This window comes from Macaca thibetana, chromosome 3 (assembly GCF_024542745.1).
Source record: "Macaca thibetana thibetana isolate TM-01 chromosome 3, ASM2454274v1, whole genome shotgun sequence".
In the NCBI taxonomy this organism is placed as follows: domain Eukaryota; kingdom Metazoa; phylum Chordata; class Mammalia; order Primates; family Cercopithecidae; genus Macaca; species Macaca thibetana.
In genome coordinates, this window is record NC_065580.1 from 57,148,075 (window position 1) to 57,171,461 (window position 23,387).

General features: G+C 36.8%; 1 protein-coding gene across 8 annotated transcripts in view; it reads left to right on the top strand.

The window, feature by feature from the left end:
• The window catches only part of PHTF2 (putative homeodomain transcription factor 2), a 160,002-nt gene that overhangs the window by 112,652 nt on the left and 23,963 nt on the right, over positions 1-23,387 (top strand). For 5 of the 8 annotated variants that reach the window (XM_050782751.1, XM_050782752.1, XM_050782753.1 and 2 more), the window contains exons 7-10: positions 1,312-1,476; positions 11,678-11,870; positions 14,033-14,188; positions 20,690-20,908. In XM_050782751.1, the coding sequence (XP_050638708.1) occupies positions 1,312-1,476; positions 11,678-11,870; positions 14,033-14,188; positions 20,690-20,908 (733 nt within the window). Of the gene's footprint in view, positions 1-1,311; positions 1,477-11,677; positions 11,871-14,032; positions 15,708-16,029; positions 20,909-23,387 lie in introns of those variants that run through there. The other 3 variants (XR_007723983.1, XM_050782755.1, XM_050782754.1) reach the window with 3 other exon arrangements.

The following is a 23,387-nucleotide window of genomic DNA, read 5'->3' on the forward strand; positions in this document are numbered from 1 at the left end:
TATTTCTAAGATGCTTTGGCAAAAACAAAAACCTAGAAAAAATTTCAGCTAAATTGTATTTACTAAATGCTGTTTTGTTTTGTTTTGTTTTGTTTTTTTCTGTTTTTTTTTTTTTTTTTTTTTTGAGGCAGGGTCTCACTATCTCCATCACCTAGGCTGGAGTCCAGCTCACTGCAGCTTGGACCTCCTGGGCTCAAGTGATCCTCTCACCCCATCCTCCTGAGTAGCTGGGACTACAGGTGTATGCCACCCCACCTGACTAGTTATTTTATTTTTTATTTTGTTTATTTATTTATTTATTTATTTTATTTATTTATTTTTTTGAGACAGAGTCTCGCTCTATCACCAGGCTGGAGTACAGTGGTGCGATCTCTGCTCACTGTAAGCACTGCCTTCCAGGTTCACGCCATTCTCCTGCCTCAGCCTCCCGAGTAGCTGGGACTACAGGCACCTGCCACCACGCCCGGCTAATTTTTTGTATTTTTTTAGTAGAGATGGGGTTTCACTGTGTTAGCCAGGATGGTCTTGGTCTCCTGACCTGTGATCCACCCGCCTTGGCCTCCCAAAGTGCTGGAATTACAGGCGTGAGCCACCGTGCCTGGCCTATTTTTTGTAGAGACAGGGTCTCACCTTATTGTCCAGGCTAGTCTGAACTCTTGGGCTCAAGCCATCCTCCCACCTCGGCCTCCCAAGGTGCTGGGATTACAGGCATGAGCCACCATACCCCGCCACTAAATTCTGTTTGAATCCGTTTAATATTACCCTTGATTCAGTAAACATAGCGTGTCTCACTGGCCACTCAGCACACTGGAGTTTGTTTTAAGGCTCTTTTGGAGCAGGTCCTCTTTTGAATATCATTGCTAAGAGATTGTGAAATTTGTAGTTTTTGGGTGCTGAGATTTAAGCCCATCTCATTGTTAAAAGATAATACCTACATTAGATAAATAGCAATGTTGATAAATTAGATTATAATTCTCTCCGATCTAAATTTTCTTCTTTCTTCACCTGCAGATAAGTGGCATTCAAATAGGGAAGAAATGCTTTTGTAAATATTCGTCCAATGCAATCCTTACAACCTTCTGTCCACTGACCTGCCAATATAAGCAAGGACCAATACCTTAACATTTCTAGAAATTGGTCTTGACTATGCATCATGATATTTGGATTAAATTTTATCTAGTAAATCTAAATTTTATTATGTATTAAGTAAAGTTCCTGTGTTTATGGTTTCCAAATTTTTGATTGTACTACTGAGAAAGTGGTTATTAAAATATTAAAGCTGCCTTCCATTCTTAATCTCTTCTGACGAAGGAAATTAAGAAAAGCAGCCCATTTGGAAGTACATAGGGAAGGAGATGGTTCTAGTACCACAGATAACACACAAGAGGGAGCAGTTCAGAGCCACGGTACAAGCACCTCTCACAGCGTTGGCGCTGTCTTCAGAGATCTCTGGCATGCTGCTTTCTTTTTATCAGGGTTTGTATTTATTTAAGGCTTTATATGGTGTAGAGATAGCACTATCCCTTTTCTGGCACTTCAATCTCAGGTAATGAGTATTAATTACTTTAAATGTGACAGCCTCATTATGAATTTTGATAAATTATAATAGTATAGATAATGGAAAAATAGACACCATAAAGTTTATTTGGGTCATGTATAAATACATCTATATGAGAATGAATATACCAAAGCATATTTAGCTAGGATTTCTCTTTTTTTTTTTTTTTTTTTTGGTGGGGGGGGGATGGAGTCTGGCACTGTTGCCCAGGCTGGAGTGCAGTGGCATGATCTCAGCTCACTGCAACCCCTACCTTCCGGGTTCAGGTGATTCTCCTGCCCCAGCCACCCGAGTAGTTGGGATTACAGGCATGCGCCACCATGCCTGGCTAATGTTTTGTATTTTTAGTAGAGATGGGGTTTCACCATGTTGACCAGACCTTGGCCTCCCAAAGTGCTGGGATTACAGGTGTGAGCCACGGAACCCGGCCAGGATTTCTTGATTTTGGTTTCTTTTATATATTTCAAGTTCTATTTTACTTGTATTAATTGGTTAATTTATTTTTATCACCGTTTTAGGTCAGAATTGGCTGTATTAAAATGTCATGTGAATTGTATAATTTTTTTTCTAAGTTCTTGCCTCAATTATCCACAATTATCTGAAATAAAACATATAGGCATTGTTATTTAAGTTAATAAAATGTATATTATAGTATGTAATTCTACTTTTGTACAGTGTACCATGTGCATTTTTTTACTATATAAAAATGACTTTTTGTATACAACTATACAAAAATAGCTTTTTGTATAGTTTGTATAGTCGTACCATCAATGAAGACCTAACAAATAGGAAAATATAATTATAGCAAACATTAAAAAAAATTAAACCTAACTCAAGCCTGTATTATTATTATTTTGAATATTCAAAACATTTAAGGGTTATATTACTAGTTTATATATACCTATAATAAATGTGAAAAAGTTAAAAAGCTGTAATCAAAATATTGAGTGTAACTGATGAAAGGTACTAAATTAATCAAGAAAAGGGATACTGCAAATAACTCTTCTGTCACTTTGTTAACTCTTTCACTAATACCATATTTCATCAATTTGTGATTGTGCTCTTAGGATAAAGTTTATCATGCATTGTAGAACTAAGCAGTTATATCCTGGGCATATTTTCGTTGATTGTAATTTTTGGGAAAGTTTTCCATATTTTAATAGTTTACAGTAACATGGCATTGAGTGATAACTCTTTCTATTCCAATCACCTATTCTTCTTCCAGAGACAGTATGTTTTGTTTTCGTTTTTTAACGGGTTGAATTCTGTCTATATCTCTCTCTTCTTTAGTCTTTTTTTAAAAAAATGTTTTACACATAACTAACTTGGATGTAATATAGCTCCCTTTTTTAACATTGGCATGCAACAATTTAGTCACTGCAAAGTCAGTTTCTTGAGCATTTCCAGATAAGCAGTTATAAATAGCATAGTGGATATATTTCACTTTTTGGGAATCATTCATTTGTTTTGGTTGTCTACAACTGATATTATGTGTAGTATTCAGTCTCCCTAAAACTGGTAGGTTGATACCTTTGGAAGTTTACTATATTTCTCTTATCAAATGAAATAGAGACTTAAATATTCCTCCTGTTGGGCAGCAGCATGACCATGATCTTGACTGCCATTTCAGTGGCTGTCCATTGTCGTGGCTAACTCACTCTGGATTTATTCTCTTTAATCATGACAGCTGTACGTCTAAATATTTTTAAAGATGTACTGTGTTTATCTGATTTGGGGGCTGGTTTGCCAGCATATGAATGAGACTTTTAAAAATATTAGGTACAAGAAGATCTTAAGAGAAATGTTAATTTTAGAAGTCCTAAGCTGAGTTCAGAGATCTTGATGATATTTTCTTCTTTCAGACTTTGTTAAGACAGGAAGTGGTTAAACTAAGCACTTATCAACTAAACACTTACCAACTTATCAACTAAGACTTAACGCAATTGTTTCTGATGATAAATTGAAAAGCTGGATACTTCCGTTATCTCTATTAACATAACTGATAGGAAAATAAATTAATAACAACATAGATATCTAAGCTTTGTGTATGGTATCTTGATGGTTTTCTAGATGTTAGGATGAGGACCACTATTCTATTTTTGTATATATATATTTTTTTAACCTATCTCACTGCGCACACTGAGAGAACCACCCCTTTTTTTTTTTTTTTTTTTTTTTTTTTGAGACAGGGTCTCACTCCTGTAGTCCTGGGTGGAGTGCAGTGGCATGATCATGGCTCACTGAAGCCTCAACCTCCCAGGCTCAGGTGATTCTCCCACTTAAGACTCTCAAGTAGCTGGGACTCTAGGCATTCGCCACCATGCCCAACTAAGAGAACCACTATTTTAAAACCCTGTATTTATAAGTTGGAAAGGTACTATTTGTCATCTCAAAGTACATTTTATTCTGAAGATAAAACTATTATTTTTGAAATGACATAGTATTTCTCATTTGAAAAATTGGCAATTAGTTTAATAAACCTTTATGAACCTGACAAAGTCTAAGAAAGTATCAATTTAAAAAGATATAGAGGCTGACCACGGTGGCTTACGCTTGTAATCCCAGCACTCTGTGAGGCCGAGGCGGGTGTATCACCTGAGGTCAGGAGTTCAAGACCAATCTGGCCAACATGGTGAAACCCCATCTCTGCTAAAAATACAAAAATTAGCCAGGTGTGCTAGTGGGTGCCTATAATTGCAGCTATTTGAGAGGCCAAGGCAGGAGAATTGCTTGAACCCAGGTGATGGAGGTTGTAGTGAGATCGTGCCACTGCATTCCAACCTGGGTAACAGAGCAAGACTCTGTCTCAAAAAAAAAAAAAAAGATACAAATCAATTGTATTTCCTAAGGATTTAGTACTTTAATTTCAATGAATTGTTATCTTAATTAATGTAATTTAATTATTATATTAATATTTATATTTAATTTAATCATATTAATAATTTAATTATATTAATATTAAATATATATTTGATATTATAATTTATTACTATAATTTAATGTAGTTTAATATATTAAATTATATTTTCTACTAAAGAGATTGAATAGGATGAATTACATCTTGATTGTGTGTCGTTCAGCATAGTACTTACTTCAGAAGTCACATGAATCCTAAGTTTTCTTTCTTTCCTTTCATGTCCTCTAAGATTCATTTCACTGTGACAATATCGCTGAAAAACAGCAAACAGGAATTACACCTCTCACTATGTTGCCTAGGCTGGTCTGAAACTCATGGGCTCAAGCAATTCTCCCACCTTAACCTCCCAAAGTGTTGAGATTTCAGGTGTGAGCCACCACACCCAGCTTCATTAAATCTTTAATTTTCACTTTAGTGTTAAAAACAGTAAATACTAAGGCTAAATGTGACAGGAATCTTAAAGGTAGGTCAGTCAGGCATATTAGTTAACATGTGATCTAGTTTTATTCTGATTATCTGTCTCTAAATCACCAGATCAAATTAAAATACAAAAAATTAGCAGGGCATAGTGGCATGTGCCTATAATCCCAGCTACTTGGGAGGCTGAGGCAGGAGAATCACTTGAACCCGGGAGGCGGAGGTTGCAGTGAGTCAAGATGGCACCACTGCACTCCAGCCTGGGCCACAGAGCTAGACTCTGTCTCAAAAAAAGAAAAAAAAAAGAAATATCTGAGAAGTACCATCCTAAGCCCTGCATTGAGTCACATGCTGGGAGGACAATGCTGAAGCTCATAAGCTGGTAGAGGAAAATCACATATAAACCACTGAAATACAGTGTTACAAATGCAAACAGAATATCCTAGGAGAACAAAGGAGGGTACAATGATCTCTGCCAAGTAGAGTCAGGAAGGCTTCACATTTCAGTTGGGTCTTGAAGTGAATTTAGACAGGGAGTTGGATATGCAATGTTTTTACAAGAAGAGTAGTTCTCAGAAATCTGATAAGGTCATAGAAACTAAGCTAAACTCAAGAAGCTAAGAATAGGAGAGTGAGCAGCTAAGGCACAGTGATGGAGGAGAGCGGCAACTTTATGATGGTTCACTGACTGGCTGAATGACTAAGTCTGGATTGCTGGGCCTTCTTGGAGGTCCTTCCCCCTCAGCATAGAAAGATATTCCTAGGAAAAGCCCTTAAGTTACCCCTGCAAGCTTCTTTAACACCCAGAACAGAATTAAATTTGTGATTTTTTTTCTCAGAGAATCATGGAATGATAGAGTCAGAAAAGATACAGAAAATCAGTCTTGTTGTTTCTAACATCCCTCAGACTCTTAGGGATTCTCAAAATGGCAAATGAAAGTCTGTAATCAATTTTCAACATTCTGAAAAACCTACCAGAAATTTGACATTTTCTGGTAGTATTAAATCACAGCTTTCTTTGGTTTGGGCTAGAGTTATATCGGATCCACATTAAACTGAGATTCTGACTGAGCTGTCTTCTAAATATAAGCTGTTTTCTCATTATTATTATTATTATTATTAGTAGTAGTAGTAGTAGTATTTTTTTTGTTGTTGGAGAGGGGTTGATGGAGTCTCGCTCTGTCGCCAGGCTGGAGTGCAGTGGCACAATCTCGGCTCACTGCAACCTCTGCCTCCCGGGTTCAAGCAATTCTCCTGCCTCAGCCTCCCGAGTAGCTGGGACTACAGGTGCACTCCACCACGCCCAGCTCATTTTTGTATTTTTAGTAGAGATAGGGTTTCACCATATTGGCCAGGATGGTCTTGATCTCTTGACTTTGTGATCCTCCTGCCTTGGCCTCCCAAAATGCTGGGATTACAGGCGTGAGCCACCGTGCCTGGCCATTATTATTTTTTATTTTTTATTTTTTTTGAGATGGAGTCTCGCTCTGTCGCCAGGCTAGAATGCAGTGGTGTGATCTCAGCTCACTGCAACCTCCACCTCCCGGGTTCAAGCAATTCTCCTGCCTCAGCCTCCCAAGTAGCTGGGACTACAGGCACGTACCACCATGCTCAGCTAATTTTTATATTTTTTAAAAGAGAAGGGGTTTCACCATGTTGGCCAGGATGGTCTTGATCTCTTGACCTCATGATCCGCCCGCCTCATCCTCCCAAAGTGCTGGGATTACAGGCATGAGCCACCAGGCCCGGCTTGTTTTCTCATTATTTTTATGCTCAATTTGGTAGACAGTTTTTCAAAATCTAGGAGTAAGCTAATACATTACTACAATATTTGCAATTTACAAATAAACATTTTCACTGATTTCATCTTAATTTATTCTTCATAACACTGTAATCACTAATAACAGCAGAGCCAGGAGGCCACCACTCTCAGGCCAGGGTTCTTTTCAACGGTTCCAAGCTTCTAGGGCTTTTTCCTTGCTGAGGGTGTTGCCAAGGGTGCACTGTGCATGTCTAGGAAATACTGCTTCTATCATGGAAGAAATAAAAGCAGTATAGAGATGTATGTCTCCTGTTTTCAAGATACTACTAACCTTGCTTCCAGGTGCCTTTGATTTGTGGTATTTGGGTTGATCTAAGAAAATAGCGTTAACTCTAGTTTTATGAAATGAGTATTATATGCATGAATTGTAAATGTCAGAAGGTAGATTTGTGTGTGTGTGTGTGTGTGTGTAATACTAAAAAATATTTCTTCCTGTACAGTAATACTTTAATTCGTAATACTCGCTACTTTCTGCTTTCCATTTTTGATGAGGGATGGTGATTTTAGTATATATGTTTATTTTAAAATCAAAATGCAATTTTTCTTGCATCCTGTTTATTTTTGTGCATGTTTTAAAGTTAAATAGAATTAATTTCCCTTTTAAAAATGTAAGTAGAATTTTACAATATTTGTTTTTTAAATAAATCTCTCATCCCCACTGCCTTTACTGTATTTTTATTCCCTAAAACAAGGCAACAGGAGGAATTACTTAAACATCTGAGTCTCAGTAACCTGTGTTCCTTTTGATAAATTTTATCAATACTGTCCTTTGAGGTAGTTACTTTTGTTTATTAATGCCAACATGAGTCATATAGCAATCAGTGGTAAAACTAAACCTGCCTGGAGCAGCCACAGTTTTTGACCCTCTTTGCCTGCAGTAATTGGAATTTAGCTCTCTTGCCAATTATACTCCAGCCTAGGAGACAGAGTGAGACCCTGTCTCTCTTAAAAACAAAACAAAACAGACAAAATCACAGTTGTTTCTTGGTATCCATGGGAGATTAGTTCTGGGATACCCCCACCCACCACCACCCCCACACCCCCACAAGATACCAGCCTCTGAGGATGCTCAAGTCTTGTGTATGAATGGTATAATATTTGCATATAGCCCATGCATATCCTCTCATTTACTTTAAATCCTCTTTTAATACCTAGTAACAGTATAAATGTTATGTAAATCATTATTATACTGTATTGCTTAGGAAATAATGACGAAAAAAATGTCTGTACCTGTTCAGTACAGGTGCAAGCATAGTAAGCCTAACTACATTTTCAATTTGAGGTTGGTTAAATCCACAAATATGGAACCTGTGGATGTGGAGGCCTGGCCATGACCCAGTTATTATGCTGCTTTCACCTTCTAGCTTTAGCATCTATAGATTATTCTTGCCCTAATTATTATTATGATTTCCAAGTGGTTATTTTTCTAACTCTATCATTCCTTCTACATTTATTAGTTGGCATTCTGCTTTAAAGAGAAGTTTTCCTTTATTTATTTACTCCTAGATTTCTATTTTATTCAATTTTTTACTGTCATTATTTATTTTGATGATCAGATTGACCTAATTTTGGCCATAGAACCTCTTTGAGCAATTAACCTTGCTTTCTGACATATCTGTATCAGTCTTTGAGCATTTCCTTACTTTCTGGCACAACAAAATGTTTTGGATTCAACTTGTATTTCCTCTGTCCCAGCCTGGAATCAACTATTTTTTCAAGAAGAGTAGTATATAGAAACCAAAATCTGAGTTCAAGATGTGCTTGTTGCAACTGGGGTGTTGTTAACCCCAGACCTTTTCAATGAGCAGAGCTAGAAAATGTATATTTGGCCCTTTACAATTATATTTATTTCTATAGCTATCTAGATATATTATACACCATCAATTTGCATTGATAGCTCCAATTCAAATACAGTCCTGCAGGGTTCATTCTATCTCTCCCTGTTTTTGTTTTTTGTTTTTTGTTTTTTGTTTTTGAGACGGAGTCTCACTCTGTCACCCAGGCTGGAGTGCAGTGGCGCGATCTCGGTTCACTGCAAGCTCTGCCTCCTGGGTTCACGCCATTCTCCTGCCTCAGCCTCCCGAGTAGCTGGGACTACAGGTGCCCGCTACCACGCCCGGCTAATTTTTTCGTAGTTTTTTTAGTAGAGATGGGGTTTCACCGTGTTAGCCAGGATGGTCTCAATCTCCTGACCTTGTGATCCACCCGTCTCAGCCTCCCAAAGTGCTGGGTTTACAGACATGAGCCACCGCGCCCGGCCTCTTCTTCTTTTTATATCTTCTTTCTCTATCAGTGAGAAAAATTTGATTCCCATTATCCTCAATATGTTTACTTATTCCAATTGTCGCCTTTATATAGGTCAACTTCTAACCCTGCCAGGCTGCATCTGGTACTCTTCTCTAATATTATCCCTAGATGGGCTTCCATTATTGACTATCACTGGGCTGCTCTTGCTGTCCCACTCCATTGATATTCTTGCAAGTGCTTTCATTACCAGCTACTACCAGGCTGCCTCTGTTTGTAAACTCTGAGAATAATACTTACATTTAGCATTTTTCTTTTGCCACTGCAGCTTAGTTTGCAACTTACCTCCATAGGGTTCATGAGAAGCATCAAATACCTACTACAGCTTAGTAAATTACTGTTCTTGTCTCCTGAGAGTGTAACATGAACTTTGAGGAGATAGTGGGGAGAGCAACAACCCAGAGAAGATTGGAAGGAAGCAGAGGTAAGGACAGGAGGAACTGAGAGATAGCTGAAAGGTATCATTTGGGATGAATGCTACCGGTACTCTTTCTCCTGGTTTCACATAGTATTTACCCTGCCCTGTTAAGGAAAGAATACATTCTCCTTAGAAAAATGGTTAAAGCAACAGTTACTACAGACTCAAAGACCCTTTTACTGGCCTACCCCCACCTCCCTACCTTACCCTTTTTTAACCCTGTAGAGTCTGGTTCATTCTACACGTTCCCAAATTTTCAGCCACTATTTCTACTTCGACTGCTGGCCTCCAGGCTCATGTTTTCAGCTGCCTACTAACATTTCTCAGAGTGTTCCATCTTTCTTCCTAAATAAATTTCTCTTCTTGCATATATTGTCTGATTAATGGTTCTACCAACTTTTCCATCTTCTTTGACCTAATTTATCCCCCTTTTCGTCTCCCTTCTTCAGCCCAGTCTGATTTTCATGAACCTTTTTAAATACCTTTCCAGTACATTCTCTCTTCCTTATCTTTGAGTTTCTGACATTTTCAGGATATCAAGTAACTTAACTTCACTTGGTCTTTTTCCACATCTGCACATTGCACAGTGTTCAAGGGAGAGGTAAAGGAAACAATAACTAATGTTTTGGTCACTTTCTCTCCCAGAGAAAGTAACATGTTTCCTCTGCATCTTTTATTTTCTATTTTTTGCCCATTTTCCTCTCTCCTGTAATTCATGTTCCTCCCTCTCCCCATCCTCTTTATCCTATGGCTTATTGTTCCCTTGGTCTCTCCATGCTTCTGAGGATCATACAGAAAGTAAATGATCTGGAGATTTGACTTTTCAGTCTTGCAACTCTGTGGAGATGTGCTCTGAATGACTAAAAAGCACTGGAGCTCTGTAGAGCATATGGGAAATGATGGTCTTTTTGGAACCTTGCAGAAGAAGGACAAGGAAGGAAAGGGGCCAGTTTGCATAAGACAGAAACTTTCTAGGTTGATGAGTGTGTTAAGAAATCCTAACAGGCAGTTTCCCAGAGAGTGGGCAGTTTGAGGTAGTATGGAGAATATAATTAACTTAATAGTCAGAAGGTCTGTACTCTAGTGCAAGCTTTGCTTCTAACTGGCTGCGTGACCTTAAATAAGTCACTTAGACTGGTTCTTGTTTCCAAAATGAGCATTTTGAATAGGTGAGTTTTAAGGTCCTGCTCAGTTCCAAAATACAGATTCCAATAGAACTGAGTAACTTAGTGTTAAAACTAATGTGGGGTTTTTTGGTATGTGTGCATTTTTTAAAAACTTTTGGTTTTTGACCTAACTGAAGGCAATATACTATTTTTATTTTTCCTTACTTGCAAAATTGATACCTCCAACAAAAATTCAAGGGAATTTATTTAAATATAATTGCTTTAAAAATGTTTTATGATAGACTTAATCTGCATTGAGCACATTTTAATTTTGTGTGGGACTAACTTCATATTTCTACTAACCATTTCCTTTGAATAACTGTTCTTTCACCCGCTGTAGTCTTTGAAGAGGACTCAAGTGTTTGCCTGTTAGTAAAAAACATCTTATTTCCCATGTTATATTTTGTATGTTGAAAAAAAATTTATTCTTATAAATATCCTCAATTCTAGCCCTTTAGATATTTATAAGCTGCATTATTACTAATATCTTTTCCAGAGATTATTTCAGTGGGTGAAAGAGATTACTCTTTTATTTTCTTTGTGTTCTTTTTCACTTCTTATATTATTTAGAAACTTATTTAAAATTTTCCTTTTTTTATATCTTTTTATGTTACAAAAGACCTGTGTCTTCATTGTATATTAAAATGAGTTGTGTACTAAAATGAATTTATCAAACTAAGTTAAACCATGAATTGCAACTTAACCTGACAGATCATTTTTTAAATAAACTTCAAAATATATTTTTAATCAGAAATGGGCAAAATTTTGTTTCTAGATTTTGTTCAAAGACCATTTGATTTACTAAGAATTTTTTGATAAGTTAGGGCATGTCTCCTAGAATTGTTGTCTGTAAGACCTCAAAACCTTTGAAGTAAGCTGAAATAGGAGACATTAATTTACATGTTTATTCTAGCTGTTAGATATATTTCTAAATTATTTATTATACAAATAGGATGGTCATTAAAATTTAGAGAAGTAGCTATCTGATGTAACTATTAACAGATTATAATTGCTATCAGTAACCTATCCAAAATAAGCTAAGTCCAAACATTCTCCTGCATATTTTAATTTTTAGATCAAAGAAAGCAAAGAATTCAATTGATAAATCAACTGAAACTGACAATGGCTATGTATCCCTTGATGGGAAAAAGACTGTTAAAAGCAGTGAAGATGGAATACAAAACCATGAACCTCAGTGTGAAACTATTCAACCAGAAGAGACAGCCTGGAACGCAGGAACACTGCGTTCCAGGGATGGTCCTAGCAAAGTACGTGTGATTTTTAAAATAGTTTGCCTGTGTGATTTTATATTAGCTAATGTGAAGTGACTTAGATATAGTAGTTGCCCTTGAACTATTTTCTCCAGAATTAATTCTGTGAGCCTTTGTAACACGAAACTGTAAATGAGATAAAGTGTTGTGATTAAACTTGATTGACGATATAATCTGACACCTTCTGAATTGATGGCTTCAGTTTTTCCAAAATGTTTTTTTTGAGACAAGGTCTTAACTCTGTTATCCAGGCTGCAGTGAGATGGTGTGATCTTGGCTCACAGCAGCCTCAGCCTCCCAGGCACAAATGATCTTCCCGCCTCAGCCTCCTGAGTAGCTAGAACTACAGGCAGGTACCACCATGCCCAGCTAATTTTTTTTTTTTTTTTTTTTTTTTCCTGTAGAGACAGGGCTTAGCCATGTTGCCCACACTGGTCTCGAACTTTTGGACTCAAGCAATCCACCCACCTCAGCCTTCCAAAGATCTGGGATTATAAGCATGAGCCACTGTGGCTAGCCCCAAAACGTTAAAAGCACTTTATAACTTACAGTTGTTGTTTGTTAAGCCTTTTTCTTTCCCTACTTCTATGTGTGTAAGAATTTGCACTAAGTGGAACATGTAATAATTCAGAAAGCTGAACTAGGAAACCAGTTTTCCATTCATGTTCTCTATAAGAAGATACCTTGTTTTTCCTGCATTCATTACCTGTGGTGTCAACATATCTGTTTTGTTTTCTTTTGTTTTGTTTTTAATCTGGAAAAAATCTTACTGGGGACATATTTGTTAAAGAGAACAATTATTTCTTTACTTTTCCAAAATAGAGAGACTCTGGTTTTATTGCAACAAAGCTTAATGTGATGTCTCTATTTCTTTGCTTCACTGAATTTTTTTTGGTTGAACAGTTTATTCTTTAGAAGCTGTTACTGTAAAAAATATAGAGAGAGTCAAATTGAAAGATGTTACCTCTGTTACATTTGGGAATGTGAGCATGAACATATTGTGTTGAGGAAAATAAAGAAAAGAGGATTCTCTAATTTTGGGTAAAGTATATGTTACTACTTGAACGTTCATGTATTTTCAGTACCAGTAACCATAGTACAGCTTGGGCCTGCAATGAATGTAGTCCCTCACTCTGATTTTAGATTTTTTTCAGCATTTAGCTCTGATGATGTGAGCCTCTCATCACTGTTATCATTCAGCAGATAAATTTTCAGTCATACAGCTTTCAAACACGTTTTCAGGCTTGTATTAATATTACATAGTAAAGTTGTATGAGGAACATGAAAATATCAATAAAACGTATGCTTTAGAGTCATTTAATTTCATAATTTCTAAACTCTGGATATCTTTTACACATTGATGTGTGTAGAATGTTGTCTGACATGTGCACACATGCAGTTGCTATTTACTTCCTCTTGTCCTATAAACCATTATTAAATTAGTGGTGTGTCTTACAATTGATGGCTTTTCCAGTTTGAAAAAATAGTGTAATATGTTCTTTCACCTTCTTTTAAGTGGTCTCTGTTCTGCTTTTCTCCTGTTTATATTTCTTTTTGTTTGTTTGTTTGTTTTTTGAGACATGGTCTCACTGTGTTGCCCAGGCTGGAGTTCAGTGGTGCGATTATAGCTCACTGCAGCCTAAAACTCCTGTGCTCAAGTGATCCTCTCACCTCACTCTCCCGAATAGCTGGGAGTACAGGTGTGCACTGCTATGCCTGGCTGATTTTTTATTTTTATCTTTTTTAAGAGACTGAGTTTCGCTCTGTTGCCCAAGCTGGTCTCGAACCCCTGGCCTCAAACAGTCCTCCCACCTCAGCCTCCCAAAGTGCTGGGATTACAGGCTTGAGCCACTGTGCCTGGCATATTTCTTGTTTTTGGAAACTGTTTCAAATCCTTTTATGAACAGAAATATTATGGGATAATATTTGACAAATGGCTATTGAAGTACTTTTAAAAGTAAAAATGCTTTAAAAGTATAGTCACTGATTTAAGATATTTTTTCAGAAAATCAGGTAATACTAATTAGTTACTTTGTGGTAGTTGAGGATATTTTGAAGTTATGTGTATATATGTATGTGTAATTTCAAATTTCATAGTTTAAAAGCTAAAAGGTTGGTTAGAAATTACCTATAATCCTCTTTGTGTACTCCCCACTTAGGATACCCAAAGGAAAGTAACAAATGTCTCTGATGAAGTCTCCAGTGAGGAAGGTCCTGAAACAGGATACTCATTACGTCGTCACGTGGACAGGACTTCTGAAAGCGTTCTTCGGAATAGAAAGTCACACCATTATAAGAAACATTACCCTAATGAGGTATATACTTTGTCCTTAAGTATATACATACATATCTATTTTATATGTTACTAATTTATAACTTCTTTCAACAATTAAAAATTGTTGAAATAAATATTTCACATTATTATCAATATTTATTGTTGTGTGATCTGGATTTATAAAATAGCAGTTTTATGTTTATGTATTGCACATGTATTGATAGATAGCCACATATTTGAGCTCACTTTGTGCATTATTTTTGAAGACTCATGCATTGCTTGTTGTTTGCTTTTAACGAAGATCATTCTGGAGAGAGAATCTGCACACTCCTATGTTCACTTTTCTACAATTTGAAAGGCTTTATACATTTGATCATAGCAAAGTTATTATTTTTAAGTAACTTCCTTCACATTGCTGTCACCAGTTATTAAGTCCCCATACTGCAAAATTCAGTTTTTTTTTCTTTGTTTCCCTTTTTCCTTATTAATTTTTATTGTCTCTAAACCCTTTTCAACTATATCATATCTCTTGAGCTTAAAATTATTTAAAGAATTTCATTCAGTTGTATTTTCAGTTTCTAATCTGAGGGTAGAACATTTGGCTTTAAGGCAAATAAATTACACTGTTCATCACTTTTTTATAAACATTACCTTTTACTCTTTTTGAGCTATGTTAGTATTTTTTTCCTTGATGGTTTTGGGTTAAACTTGTAAAAAAAAACACATGTTACGCTATGCTGGAATATGATTGCCTTCAGAGTATTAAGATTAGAAGAGTTACTATTCTTGGCACACTCTGCTTTGTGGTTGTGTCTCTGGTTAATCTTTCTGGTGATTGTGGTTTTGTTTCTTTTCCCAGTGGTTGCCATTAGGCAGACACTAATGCCAGTGTGTCTGCTCCATTGCCTCTTCACCCACGTCATTTGATGTAGTGTCCCTTGTTCCTAAACCAGATAACCAAGCTTGTAAAATTTTGTCTTACTGTATGTACTGTTAGAAGTCAGTTGGTGCTGCAAGGGAGCTGGAGGGCTGTTTGACCTCTCTCCCAGAATAAATTATTTGGCAGTAGAGGTATTTTTCTTACTCCATCATCTTTGCTCTTGTTGGTTTGCAACTGTATTTTAAATGATTGAGGTTCTTGAAGGGCAGAACATTATTCAACCTATTAATTTTAACTTTTAAATTAAAAAGTTGCTTAAAATCTTGATTTCCAGCTAAGTAAGGCTGATAGTAAGCATTGGTTGATTCACATCTTTTTTAATGATATAAGAAATTACATGAATATAAAATATGGCTATAAAATTCTTCATCTATAAAGTGAAGAATGTAGACTAGGTGATATTTTAAAAGCTGCATTCAGTTCTCAAAAATTTTTACTCTTAAACCAGCTTTAAAGGGCTTTTCTAAAAAAAAGCAAAATAAAGCCTCCTTTGAATAAATAAAATGGAAACAGAAGATTTGTAGTGCTCTTTTGCATTTTTATTTATAAATTTAAATTTATTTTATAAATTACTGTACTCTCTTCAAATTACTAGTAATGTTTTTTCTTTAAGAGTGAGGTATGGGCCGGGCGCGGTGGCTCAAGCCTGTAATCCCAGCACTTTGGGAGGCCGAGGCGGGCGGATCACGAGGTCAGGAGATCGAGACCATCCTGGCTAACACGGTGAAACCCCGTCTCTACTAAAAAAAATACAAAAAGAAATTAGCCGGGCGTGGTGGCGGGCGCCTGTAGTCCCAGCTACTCCGGAGGCTGAGGCAGGAGAATGGCGTGAACCCGGGAGGCGGAGCTTGCAGTGAGCCGAGATCGCGCCACTGCATTCCAGTCTGGGCGACAGAGCGAGACTCCGTCTCAAAAAAAAAAAAAAAAAAAAAAAGAGTGAGGTATGAAAAAATCATTTGGACCCACCCAAACACAAATGAGCAAGCATCTCTAGCACCTAGATTGTGCCATTTATCACTAAGTAAACAAAACAAAACAAAACAAAAACAAAACAACTTCTTGAAGAAGTGACTGATTCCTGGTTGTTGTTTGTTGCAGGAAATACACAAAATGACCGTGGAACCTCTTACAATATGAGACAGAGCAAGGAAGCTATCAAAGACTACTAAGGTCTTTTCAGAAAGACTTGGGAGCCAAAGATAGAGTAGTTTGAACTTTAGTTTTTCTTTATAAAAGTATTCCAATGATAAACGAAAAACAAAATGAAAAAGAAAATTCTTTGGGGAAGTATTTTGTGCATGGATGGGATTGGTGGGCTTTATTGTAAGATAATGGGTCAGGAACCTAGCCATTCGTTGTAAGCCTCCCAGATGGCGATATCTATAGATAAACTTTTTAGGGGCATGTATTTTTTAGGGAAGAATCGTCCAATCTTCTAGTGGGATGGCAGTAGTAGGTAATAAAACAGGCTGCTCTGGTGTTTGGCACCAAAGGAACTGGGGATGAGGTGGGAATCTTGTCATATAATGTGTAGACTTTCATTTAATCCCCGTTTTTTGCCTTTTTCTACTCTCTCCTATATCTAGTTGACTTCTTCCAGTGTTCTGTTGGGAGGAGTTACTTGGTTATCTGGGATGCAGGAGGCATCCTAGGGAACTGACAGCTTCTTTTAAGTGTTTCTTCTGTTTCCTACTCTGTCTTGCTTTGTTCAACTCTACAAATATTGTTCAATTTTTACTCCCAATTGTAGGTTAGCTTTTCATCTCAGAAAGGTAACATTTGATGAGAAGCATAATGAAGAAACCATGGGCTTGGAGTTAGACTATTTAAATGACCTTGGGAAAATTATTTAACTTCTGAGTTTTTTTAAACAATTTTCCTTCCACCCCCCCAAAAAACATTTATGTTTTAAGTTCATATTCCCTTCAAATAAATACTGTGTGTTCTCTAAATTTGATTATATGTTTGGTTTGGGCGTCTCAAGATTTGAAATGATGAGCAGTACAAACCAAAACAAATGTGTTTTAATTTGAACTGTTCAATTCTAAAATTTTCTTTTTTTACACTTTATTTGGCAATTTGTAGTAATATTCACTATTAATCACACAAATATTGTAGATAGTTTTTAGGTTTTTTTTTTTTTTTTTTTGAAACGGAGTTTCACTCTCCTTGCCCAGGCTGGAGTGCAGTAGCGCGATCTCGGCTCACTGCAACCTCTGCCTCACAGGTTCAAGTGATTCTCCTGCCTCAGCTAATTTTTGTATTTTAATGGGGTTTCACCATGTTGGCTAGGCTGGTCTTGATCCACCCACCTGGACCTCCCAAAGTGCTGGGATTATAGGGGTGAGCCACCGCTCCCAGCCAGATTTTTAAATGTATAAAATGACCCACTTGGCCAGGTGCGGTGCTCACGCCTGTAATCCCAGCACTTTGGGAGGCTGAGGCGGGCAGATCACGAGGTCAAGAGATCAAGACCATCCTGGCCAACATGGTAAAACCCCATCTCTACAAAAAATACAAAAATTAGCTGACTGTGGTGGCACGTGCCTGTAGTCCCAGCTACTTGGGAGGCTGTGGCAGGAGAATCGCTTGAACCCAGGAGGCAGAGGTTGCAGTAAGCCAAGATCACGCCACTGCCCTCCAGCCTGGTGACAGAGTAAGATTCCATCTAAAAAAAACCCACTTATTAATCTGCATTTGGCAAAAAACACTTCTAAAGAATTATATATATTTTCTTAATCAGGTAATCATTAATTAGTTTCAGTTAAAGTCATCAGGCCTTTAATCCTGTTACTATTTCCAAATCTGATTAGCAAGTCTGCATCAGAAGTTATAGATAATAAACTATCTTTATCACAAATTTTAAATTAGCAATTATTAAAAGCTTAATGCTTTCTGTGCCTTGCTAATGAAAACTAGTGACATTAGAGAACCTGAAATATTTTTGGAGTGCTGTTTATAAAACAAAGCAGAGTGATTTTTGTCTTCTTCTTCTTTCTATATTTATTTTGTTTTTACTTATTAATCATTTTCTTCTCTTTTAAAAGTTTTTCTTTTTACTTCTTTCTAAACAAACAGCCCTTCTCCCACAAACACTCTATTAACACACTGTAGATTCATAATCCCCATTCTAATATCAGTAGATTAATTGTTAATATTGTACCTCATTCACTCGAGGTATTTTGTTACCTGTGGTAAGGAGATGGCCCAAAAAAAAAAAAACAATCCGTCTTTTGTGGACTTGTAGTGTATTGAGATTTGCAATCTATTTGAGAATATTAAACACATGAATATTAAGACAGACAATATTGGTCGCACATGCGGTGGCTCACACCTGTAATCCCAGCACTTTGGGAGGCTGAGGTGGGCGGATCCCTTGAGCTCAGAAGTTAGAGACCCACCTGTGCAACATGGCGAAACCCCATCTCTCAAAAAGAAAAAAAACAAAGTACAAAATTTAGCCAGGCGTGGTGGTACATGCATGTAGTCCCGCTTCAAAAAAAAGAGGCCAGTGCCATGGCTCACCCCTGTAATCCCTGCACTTTGGGAGGCTGAGGTGGGTGGATCACTTGAGGTCGCGAGTTCCAGACCATTCTGGCCAACATGGTAAAACCCCATCTCTACTGAAATACAAAAATTAGCCTGGTGTGGTGGCAGGCTCCTGTAGTCCTAGTTACTCAGGAGTAACTAGGTATATGTAGGTAACCTGTGTATATATATACATATGTGTGTGTGTGTATATATATATAGAGAGAGAGATTGATTCTGGAAAGCAGTGCAAAATTTATTGTCAAATGAATATAAATAATAACTCACTTCAGGCCGGGCTTGATGGCTCACGCCTGTAATCTCTGTACTTTCGGAGGCCAAGGTGGGTGGATCACCTGAAGTCAAGACCAGCCTGGCCAACATGGTGAAACCCCATCTCTACTAAAAATACAAAAATTAGCCAGTTGCAGTGGCATGCATCTGTAACCCCAGCTACTCGGGAGGCTGAGGCAGGAGAATCACTTGAACCTGAGAGGTGGAAGTTGTGGTGAGTGGAGATTACGTGTCACTGTACTCCACCCTGGGCGACAGAGTGAGCCTCTGTCTCAAAATAATAATAATAATAATAACTCCAGGGACAAAGTGATCACTCTAGGTAGGTGGCTTTAAGGTAGCATTTGTTGAGCCCCTGCTTTGTGCCAGGTTTGTATTCAAAGTTCCCATGCTCATTTAATTTTTAACAGCTTTTTAAAGGAGTGCAGGATTAATGATAAGAGGTAGGAGCATAATTAAGGCCTAGGGTGGAACATAAAGCAAAGAACAAGCCATGCTTAGGGACTCAGGAGTAGCCTACTGTCACTGGAGAAAAAGGTTGTAGTATGTAGTGGAAGACAAGGTCAAAAAGTAGCACATATGAAGATGAACATGCTAGGTGAAGGAGTCAGAACTTTATCCAGGGGAGCAGTGAGAAGCCAAGGAAAGATTTCGACTAGAGGAGTCAAAGAACAGCTGTGCTTTAGGAAGGTTAATCTGGAAAGAAGAGGAAGGCCTTTTAGGCAAAGATCAATTAGGAGGTGCTTATAGCAATGAAGGTATAAATGATAAAGTCTGAACACGGTGATAGCACAGGAAAGACAAAGGAATATAATGCATTTTAAAGGTACATGACAAATCTAGTCACAGAGGACAGCAGAAAAAAAAAAAAAAAAAGAATTTGAACGTACCTGACTATAAAGGATGGCTATGACCATGATTTATTCAGTAAAAGTTATTTTTAATTAATTTAAATCAAAATTTTACTCATTTTTATTTTGTACATTACAGACTCCCAGGATAAAGTAAACTGATTAGAAATTATTTAACTTGTTTTAGTTTTTTACTTTTATACCACAGATTATCTCAAGAACATGAATTGGCAATTACCTTCTTGGTTTAGATACCAATTTTATGTTGATTTCACTTCCATTTGCAAAACAAAAACAGTAGATAAATCCATTCTTGCTTAAAAAAAAAAGAAGACTAGAATAAGAAAATACAGTCATTCCTTGGTATCCACGTGGGATTGGTGGATATCCTGCCCTTCTACAAATACCAAAATCCGAGGATTCTCAAGTCTCACGGTCAGCCCTGTGGAACCTGATGACACATAAAGTCAGCCCTCACCCTCCAGTTCTCCAAAACTGTGGGTTCTGCATCTCAGGAATATTGTATTTTATCTGCAGATGTGAAATGCATGGATATGGAAGGCCAATGGTATCGCCATTAATAACATCAATTAAAGTCAGTTAATGTTCACCGTGCAGACCATATGCACTTAGACTACTCTCTGTGCCTGAGTTGTGAACTTCATATAAAGTTTAAGAGAAAATAGATACAACCCTTGTATGCAAAGTAATATCTGAGCTGAAATATGAAATCAAATAAATTTTGATGTGAGGGTTTTTTATTACTGAATAAAAACTAATATATTTTGTAATGTTTTGCTGTCTCACTGTCTTTTGAGGGTGTATTTGTTGTTTTAGCAAAAAGTATCAATATACGGGTTCTGTAGAATCCTTTGAGTTGGAAAGGGTACATAAATTGTATTAATGTCAAAGAATATCTTGATTTCAGGATGCCCCTAAATCGGGTACTAGTTGCAGCTCTCGCTGTTCAAGTTCCAGACAGGATTCTGAGAGTGCAAGGCCAGAATCTGAAACAGAAGATGTGTTATGGGAAGACTTGTTACATTGTGCAGAATGCCATTCATCTTGTACCAGTGAGACAGATGTGGAAAATCCTCAAATTAATCCATGTGTGAAAAAAGAATATAGAGACGACCCTTTTCATCAGGTTGGTTTATGGTTTTGGCTTATGTGGAGCTATCAGTCAAGCTCCTTTGAATTTATGTTCAAATTTTACAGAGAAGAAAAAGCTTACATTCAAGCTTATATTTCTGTAATTTTTTTTCTTTTTATGTGAGCTGTGGTCTGGCTTCATCAAAACATAGAATCTCAGTACTTACATTGTGGTTATGTATGTTCCTGAAAGGTTATTGGTAATTGGAGTTTTGTAAGTCAAATCTGTGTGTTAGGTGCATTAGTACTTTCTTACTCAACATACTTTGTGGCCAGATGCATGTACACCTTGGTCTAAACTCCACCTATAAGGTTATATTCACAAATCTACATCTCATGAATATCAAATTTGTATCTCCAAGTGCCCATAGTAATGCTATCCAATGGAAATATTATGAGAATCAGATATATAATTTTAAATTTTCTAGAAGCCTCATTAAATTTTTTTTAAGGGGAAATTCTAATATGTTTTATTTAGTCCATTATATTCAAAATATCACTTTAACATATAACTAATATGAAAAATATTAATGAAATATTTTAGATTTTTAATACTAAATCTTCAAAATCCAATGTAAACACTTAGAGCACATCTCATTTTGGACTAGCCACATTTCTTTTTTTTTTTTTTTTCTTTGAGATGGAGTCTCACTCTTGTCACCCAGGCTGGAGTACAATGGCACGATCTCAACTCACTGCAACCTTTGCTTCCCAGGTTCCAGCGATTCTCCTGCCTCAGCCTCCTGAGTAGCAGGGATCACAGGCGCCCACCACCACACCCAGCTAATTTTTGTATTTTTAGTAGAGACAGGCTTTCACCATGTTGGCCAGGCTGGTCTCGAACTCCTGACCTCAAGTGATTCTCCCACCTCGGTCTCCCAAAGTGCTGGGATTACAGGCGTGAGCCACCCTGCTCAGCCGTACTAGCCACATTTCAAATGCTGAATAGCCACATGTGAGGAGAGCATAGGATATCTTTATTTGAGTGTCCCACCAACACCTCAGATTTAGCCAGTTCTCCCTCATAAATCTGTTTTTCTTATTCCATTCAGAATTTTGGTGAATGACATCTCCATCTACCCACTAGTCTAGAAACTTGGTGGTCATTTAAAATTCTCACTGGGCTTCCCCTTATCTCTCTTATCCAACTCTTTATCTAATCCTGTCAGTAAAACCAAGTCAAGTCAGAAAACTAGAGACAAAAAAAGAGAACTTTCAATCTGATAAAAGGGTAACGCATAGCCATCAAAGAACCTTCTGCTATAACAATACCAGAGGCTGGGTGGCTTAAACAACAAACATTTATTTCTCACAGTTCTGGAGCCTAGAAGTTCAATATCAGGGTGCCAACATGATTGGTTCTTGGTAAAGGTTCTCTTCCTGGTTTACAACAGCTGTCTTATCCTTGTATCCTTACATAGTAGAAATAAGAGAGCTCTGGTCTCTTTACCTCTGTCTGGTTTTGGTTGGAGTTAGACTGATTTAAAGTCCATATTAAAAAGCAAAATATCAAGAATAGCAAAAACAATTTTGAAGAACAACAGGGATCTTTCCCTACTGGGTATAAAAATTTACTTTAAATTTAATACTCTTAAGATAGTATGATATAGATACATAAACATATATACCAATGGAACAGCATAGAAAACCCAGAAATAGACCTGTGTTTATAATGGATCACTAATATGTGACATTAAGTGGCATCACAAATCAGTAGAAAAAGAACGGACTATATGGTTGTGAGTCAAATGATTATACACATGAAAATTTATTCCAAATAGTTTCTAAAGCATTTAGAAAAGCAAAACTTTAAAACATTTAGAAGAAAATACAGGAGAAAAATATTTGTTACTTCAGGTTAGAGAAGAATTTTTAAAAACAAGTTATAAAAAGCACAAACAAAAATGGAGAGATAAATTTGAATATCTTAAGATTTAAAACTTTGGGCATGTTAAAAGATGAGCCACAGGCTGGGAGAAGATATTTCCAGTACATTAACTATCAGAGTGTTACTACATACAGGACATAAAGAACTCCTACAGATGAGTAAGTAAAAGACAAATGACTCAATAGAAAAATAAAAGGATGTGAAAAGACAACTCCCCTGATGACTAATAAAATATAAGGGAAGATGGTCAGCCTTGCTATTAGTTGGGGAAATGTAATTAGAACAATTAGATACTATTTAATATTGATCAAATTGTCAAAATTTAAAACCTGATAAATTACAGTGTTGGCAAGAATGTGAAGAGAGAACTCTAATACTGATGTTTGTTTGTACAGCTACTTTGGAGAGCAGTTTGTCATTATATAGTAAAGCTGAAGTTCTGTATCTTCTAGGACCCTTTCATTCCACTTTAGAATGAAACTTTAGAATATAGGCACTATCATTGTATTGTGCGTGATAGTGAAAGTTGAAAATATAATAGCCAATAGTAGTGGAATTAATAAATAATGGTGTGTGATAAAACAGT